Below are 7,042 nucleotides of genomic sequence, written 5' to 3'. Positions count from 1 at the left end.
CGGTCCCTAGCTGCCATGCCACCCGAAGGAAGCGCGAGGGCTGGGATACTGCCAGGTTGCCCAAGCCTAGTCAGGGGAAGTCGAGTGGTGGAGGTCGGATTCGAACCACGGACCTTCGGGCCAGCAAGTTATCGCTCTAACCACTTTGGCCATCTCGCCCCCGGCCATCTCGTCTGCCTGGAGGGGGACCGTGGGACGAGGCAAAACGAAAAAATCGTTCGACTGTAGCACCCTTTCAGTTCTCAGCTGCCATGCCACCGGAGGAAGCACGAGAGCTGGAATACTGTCAGATTTTCCAAGCCTAGACAGGGAAAGTCGAGATACAGAGGTCGGGTTCAAACCACGGACCTTCCGGTCAGTAAATTCGCGTTCTGACCGTTGAGCCATCTCGCCCCGAAGCAAACCGATGGTTGGTGACCATGACAGATATGGCTGTGCCATGCAGCGAAGGCGGTCTTGCATTGAACCTGTCATCTCATGACAAACAGGATAAATAGACCTGTTTGTCGTCAGGTAACTGACTCCCTTGAAATATGTCCTTCTCCCCGCGCCGTGTCGATTGGCTAAAAGGGTATTCGCTGTTCTACGGATGATTCAGCGCACCTTCTCCTGTGATAATCGCGTGGGCTTCAAGAGTCTCTATGGGGCCTACGTCAAACCCCCTCTTGAATACGCCAACCATGTGGTTCACTCAGAGCGCAACGAGGGCGTATTCCTCATTGGGGCGTCCAGCGTGTCTGGCGAGCTGCTACGAAAATGATTGTCGGTCTTAAGCCAATCGAATATGAAAGGCTTATCACCGTGCTCAGCCTATTTCTCCTGGAGTACTGTCCCCTTCCCTCCAGCTTTACCCCCATTTACATAGGTTAGGACATCGCCTGCAATGCGTGGCTCTCACTCGCTTATTCTCCTCGTCCTCGATGAAAGAAGCTGAGGCAGTTGGAACTTCTGGACTTCGGTGCACGGTGAAAAACTGAACTGAACTGGCTGAGAATATCTCTAAATCAACGCCTGAGCCACAGCTTCAAGACTGACTGGAAAAGCTGTGGTTAAGGAAAACCTAATAAATGAAAAAGGTGGTTGCAAACAGTTCAGCTCTCCAACTTATCCGAAATACTGGGCCAGGAAAACTGCCAGTCAATGGAGTCATTACGGAGGAAGATGACTCAAATTGTGATCCACATCCATTCGGCTGTTTCTGTATGCAGAGCACTTGTGAGAATAATTCAACTGGCCTGAAATGCCAAACATAACTTTCAACGAACAAACAGCTTCACCAGGGAAGTAAAATGCTAGGTACTAACGGTAGGTGAAATCCGGGTCCCGGTACATTGTTGACATCTTTACAACTCGCACATTGCCACACGTATAGGAGGGAAGCATTTATTGTCCTCCTAGACCTAAAAGCAGCGTTGGAAGCAGCTGATCATGCTACTTCGTGGCGGAATCTTAGCTATGCTAGGATTTGAATCCTTTTCTCTGATACGCAGAACACATCATTGTCAAGTAAGCGCAGTGTAGAAGCAAAGCAGCTTGTTGTAGGACTTGCTTCAGAGTGTGAACACTAGAGACAGCCAAATAGACTGGACTGAAGATTGATTTCGCGATGCCTGAGGTAATCGGCTGCGACTGGCCCATACATGTTGCGGCCGAGATCGATGCAAGACAAGTGGGCTCGTCAGTCTCAAATTATGGCCCACAACAATGAGTGGAGAGAGGTTAGAAAAAAAAGAGAAAGAACAAAGCCGTCAGCATTAGCCTATTTCCGCTTAATCGCTCTGCTGTATGCAGCGAGTCAGACGACTGGGTACCATGCAGCGGTTGATGCGTCTTGGGCTTGTTTGGAGACGCGTAATTCAGTCTTAAGATAAGAAGATAGTTTTTCATCTGTAATGCATTTTCGCTGCCCAGCTGCCATGCCACCCGAAGGAAGCCTGAGGGTTGGGATACTGTCAGGTTGCCCAATTATAGACGGAAGTCGAGATGCATAGATCGGGTTCGAACCACGGACCTTCCGGTCAATGAATTCGCGCTCTAATCACTGAGCCATTTTGTGGGTCAGGATACTGCCACAGTGCCAAGATCTAGACAAGAGCATGGTCAAGGTGCTCTGCCAATGCTTGTGCTTCAAAAGCATAACCACCATGATTGACAGCACAAACACAGCTTGGCTGCCATGCAGCTATGATTTTTCGAAAGCCTTATTGTGAAGAAAAGAATAAACGTGGATGGGGAATGGACTAAGTGCTGGCTCACCACAATCATTCCTGGCTACCTACACCTCGAAACACTCATTCACACAGTCTGCATACTCCAGATATACATGGTTTTCGCTGGCCGCTAGTTGAACACCAGCGTCTGTCTCGTCATCTCATCGATCACGAAATTAAATGGGAATAGAGAGGGTGGTCACCCATGGAGGACACCACTTTGTGTTCGGAAACCTTTGAAGAACCTTCCGTACACTCACACGCCCGGAAGGCTGAAAAAATCTATTATGTTTACAATCTTCCGGGTGTTCCTTCCTTACTGGATGAGCGTGTAAGGCAGAATAGACCTGTCAACTGGTCGAATGCGCTTTGAAAATCCAGGACACTAAAGTATGGCGTTGTTCTAGTACTTAACGGAGTGTGAATATTTGATCAGCGTAACCCTTGCCTGGCCGGAATTCCGCTTACTGCTCTGAAGTCTGTTTCACGAGCCACCATAAATCGATGAAACGCGCCAGTAGTTTCGTTACGATCGGGGTCAAGCTGGCCCCCCTGTGACCATCACACACACCACGAGCCCCTTGTTTTAGAAATGAGCACTATCACCGACTCTTCCCAGTTGTCTGACAGTCTCCCTTTCCAAAATGCGTTCACATACCAGACAGGCGCTGATTGAGGGTTTCACTTCCATCTTTGAACCATGCGGATGGGAGGTCTTACGGACCAGGAGCTCGGTGGCGCTGAAAGAACATATGCAGTCATAAATGAACGAATCCACATCTGATGGAATACAGAAGACGACCCTAGCAACTCCGCCTAACATCTGGACCCCCAGTCTCTCAGCTGCTAAGCGATATTTCTGCACCCTACGAGGTCCTAGAAAACGGAGGGGGAAGCGACTCCGGTCGAGCGCGTACCAACCACCAGACAGCGGTGGTTGGCGTAAAACCGTCACAGTAGATCACCCTTCGTGTTCCATCCCCCAACTTGGAGGACTAGGAGACTGTGCTAGTCCAGTCTCTACCCATTGGCACACTTCGTATCATGGGCTGTGAGTGTCATAGCTCATACTGGGTTATGGATGTTCGCAAACCGTCATAAGGCGACTGGATCCAGTCTCTTCGTGACAATTCACACCAAACAGAAGGGCGAAAGCGAGTATCCAGCGCTCTGTCTGTCTATGGGTGGGTGGGAAGCTGTCCAAAATCTGATTCCAATGCATTCATGGGGGATAGCTATGCTAGCCTTTGTATTCATCGGCAACAAACAAAAGAATGGGGAGTTATCGAGATGTTCCAGCTCATGCGGAAAGCGTGTGAACTGCATACGGGCCACAAACTTAGACCGATCACATTGCCATCAGTTACCGATGGCGCGGGTCAATGACTGTCGGTCGTTTTGGAACACATTTGTAGATTCCGACCACGCACTTGTCCGTACCTATTTCTCCTTACGTTTTTCTTGGCCCCTTGAGGTGCGCATAAATTGGTTGGTAACCGAAAGACTGACAGATCCGGACATTAGATGAATTTACCAGAATCGTCTTCTAGTGTCTTTCCAATGCTTTACTATCAGATGTGAACTCATACTGGAGCGAGATACCGAAAGACAGATCCGGACATTAGATGAATTTACCAGAATCGTCTTCTAGTGTCTTTCCAATGCTTTACTATCAGATGTGAACTCATACATACTCGAGATCGCTACATCTTTGCATAGTGATGGGAATTTCCCCTGTGGCACTGCGACGCCAGGTTCATTGGATATCAGACCGAATCATCAGAATTCAAGTAAAAGTGACCGTGCGAGCCGACCGTGAAGTGTGGCGGACCCAGAAAACCGAAGAAATGGAAGAGGCCCAGAAAACCGGTGATGCCTGAAGGTTATTTTAGTTGATCCTTTCGACCGGCCCCTGGAAACCATCTGTGAGCGGAACCATTTCAGAGTGTGAACACTAGAGACAGCCAAATAGACTGGACTGAAGATTGATTTCGCGATGCCTGAGGTAATCGGCTGCGACTGGCCCATACATGTTGCGGCCGAGATCGATGCAAGACAAGTGGGCTCGTCAGTCTCAAATTATGGCCCACAACAATGAGTGGAGAGAGGTTAGAAAAAAAAGAGAAAGAACAAAGCCGTCAGCATTAGCCTATTTCCGCTTAATCGCTCTGCTGTATGCAGCGAGTCAGACGACTGGGTACCATGCAGCGGTTGATGCGTCTTGGGCTTGTTTGGAGACGCGTAATTCAGTCTTAAGATAAGAAGATAGTTTTTCATCTGTAATGCATTTTCGCTGCCCAGCTGCCATGCCACCCGAAGGAAGCCTGAGGGTTGGGATACTGTCAGGTTGCCCAATTATAGACGGAAGTCGAGATGCATAGATCGGGTTCGAACCACGGACCTTCCGGTCAATGAATTCGCGCTCTAATCACTGAGCCATTTTGTGGGTCAGGATACTGCCACAGTGCCAAGATCTAGACAAGAGCATGGTCAAGGTGCTCTGCCAATGCTTGTGCTTCAAAAGCATAACCACCATGATTGACAGCACAAACACAGCTTGGCTGCCATGCAGCTATGATTTTTCGAAAGCCTTATTGTGAAGAAAAGAATAAACGTGGATGGGGAATGGACTAAGTGCTGGCTCACCACAATCATTCCTGGCTACCTACACCTCGAAACACTCATTCACACAGTCTGCATACTCCAGATATACATGGTTTTCGCTGGCCGCTAGTTGAACACCAGCGTCTGTCTCGTCATCTCATCGATCACGAAATTAAATGGGAATAGAGAGGGTGGTCACCCATGGAGGACACCACTTTGTGTTCGGAAACCTTTGAAGAACCTTCCGTACACTCACACGCCCGGAAGGCTGAAAAAATCTATTATGTTTACAATCTTCCGGGTGTTCCTTCCTTACTGGATGAGCGTGTAAGGCAGAATAGACCTGTCAACTGGTCGAATGCGCTTTGAAAATCCAGGACACTAAAGTATGGCGTTGTTCTAGTACTTAACGGAGTGTGAATATTTGATCAGCGTAACCCTTGCCTGGCCGGAATTCCGCTTACTGCTCTGAAGTCTGTTTCACGAGCCACCATAAATCGATGAAACGCGCCAGTAGTTTCGTTACGATCGGGGTCAAGCTGGCCCCCCTGTGACCATCACACACACCACGAGCCCCTTGTTTTAGAAATGAGCACTATCACCGACTCTTCCCAGTTGTCTGACAGTCTCCCTTTCCAAAATGCGTTCACATACCAGACAGGCGCTGATTGAGGGTTTCACTTCCATCTTTGAACCATGCGGATGGGAGGTCTTACGGACCAGGAGCTCGGTGGCGCTGAAAGAACATATGCAGTCATAAATGAACGAATCCACATCTGATGGAATACAGAAGACGACCCTAGCAACTCCGCCTAACATCTGGACCCCCAGTCTCTCAGCTGCTAAGCGATATTTCTGCACCCTACGAGGTCCTAGAAAACGGAGGGGGAAGCGACTCCGGTCGAGCGCGTACCAACCACCAGACAGCGGTGGTTGGCGTAAAACCGTCACAGTAGATCACCCTTCGTGTTCCATCCCCCAACTTGGAGGACTAGGAGACTGTGCTAGTCCAGTCTCTACCCATTGGCACACTTCGTATCATGGGCTGTGAGTGTCATAGCTCATACTGGGTTATGGATGTTCGCAAACCGTCATAAGGCGACTGGATCCAGTCTCTTCGTGACAATTCACACCAAACAGAAGGGCGAAAGCGAGTATCCAGCGCTCTGTCTGTCTATGGGTGGGTGGGAAGCTGTCCAAAATCTGATTCCAATGCATTCATGGGGGATAGCTATGCTAGCCTTTGTATTCATCGGCAACAAACAAAAGAATGGGGAGTTATCGAGATGTTCCAGCTCATGCGGAAAGCGTGTGAACTGCATACGGGCCACAAACTTAGACCGATCACATTGCCATCAGTTACCGATGGCGCGGGTCAATGACTGTCGGTCGTTTTGGAACACATTTGTAGATTCCGACCACGCACTTGTCCGTACCTATTTCTCCTTACGTTTTTCTTGGCCCCTTGAGGTGCGCATAAATTGGTTGGTAACCGAAAGACTGACAGATCCGGACATTAGATGAATTTACCAGAATCGTCTTCTAGTGTCTTTCCAATGCTTTACTATCAGATGTGAACTCATACTGGAGCGAGATCGCTACATCTTTGCATAGTGATGGGAATTTCCCCTGTGGCACTGCGACGCCAGGTTCATTGGATATCAGACCGAATCATCAGAATTCAAGTAAAAGTGACCGTGCGAGCCGACCGTGAAGTGTGGCGGACCCAGAAAACCGAAGAAATGGAAGAGGCCCAGAAAACCGGTGATGCCTGAAGGTTATTTTAGTTGATCCTTTCGACCGGCCCCTGGAAACCATCTGTGAGCGGAACCATCAAGCATGGGAAAGGAGTGATCATCTTGAATAAAGAGCCACGGCTCGACCAGTGGGCCGAATACTTCGAAAAAAATTGCTGTGGATACCAGCTGCCACAAACTCTCCAAAAGCTTCCGAACATAACCTGGTGTCCGTCAGGAGTGCCCACTCTCCCCATTCTTGTTTAAATTCGTGATCGATGAAATCATGAGACGAACGCTGGAAGGTCTCCAAAGCCCTGGTGTTCAAATAGCCTGTGGAGAAAACCTTGTCGATCTGGAATATGCAGACGACATCGTTCTCATGTTCAAAGAGGACGAGAAGGCGCAAGTATTCTTGGATGAACTGACCAAAGTCATCCCGTCCTTTGGTATGCATTTTGCACCCACAAAGTGTAAGGTCATGCTTGTGGA

General features: G+C 49.0%; 1 protein-coding gene across 1 annotated transcript in view; it reads right to left on the bottom strand.

Annotated features, from left to right (window-relative positions):
- The window catches only part of T265_04970 (hypothetical protein), a gene marked incomplete at both ends in the record, with an annotated part of 30,519 nt that extends 23,512 nt beyond the window's left edge, over window positions 1–7,007 (bottom strand). Inside the window, 2 exons of the mRNA XM_009169847.1 lie at window positions 5,469–5,550; window positions 6,751–7,007. Of these exons, the coding sequence (XP_009168111.1) occupies window positions 5,469–5,550; window positions 6,751–7,007 (339 nt within the window). The remainder of the gene's footprint in view (window positions 1–5,468; window positions 5,551–6,750) is intronic.
- Window positions 7,008–7,042: the final 35 nt, after the last annotated feature.

This window comes from Opisthorchis viverrini, assembly GCF_000715545.1.
Source record: "Opisthorchis viverrini unplaced genomic scaffold opera_v5_89, whole genome shotgun sequence".
Classification (NCBI taxonomy): Eukaryota; Metazoa; Platyhelminthes; class Trematoda; order Opisthorchiida; family Opisthorchiidae; genus Opisthorchis; species Opisthorchis viverrini.
This window is presented reverse-complemented; position numbering and strand designations above follow the sequence as displayed.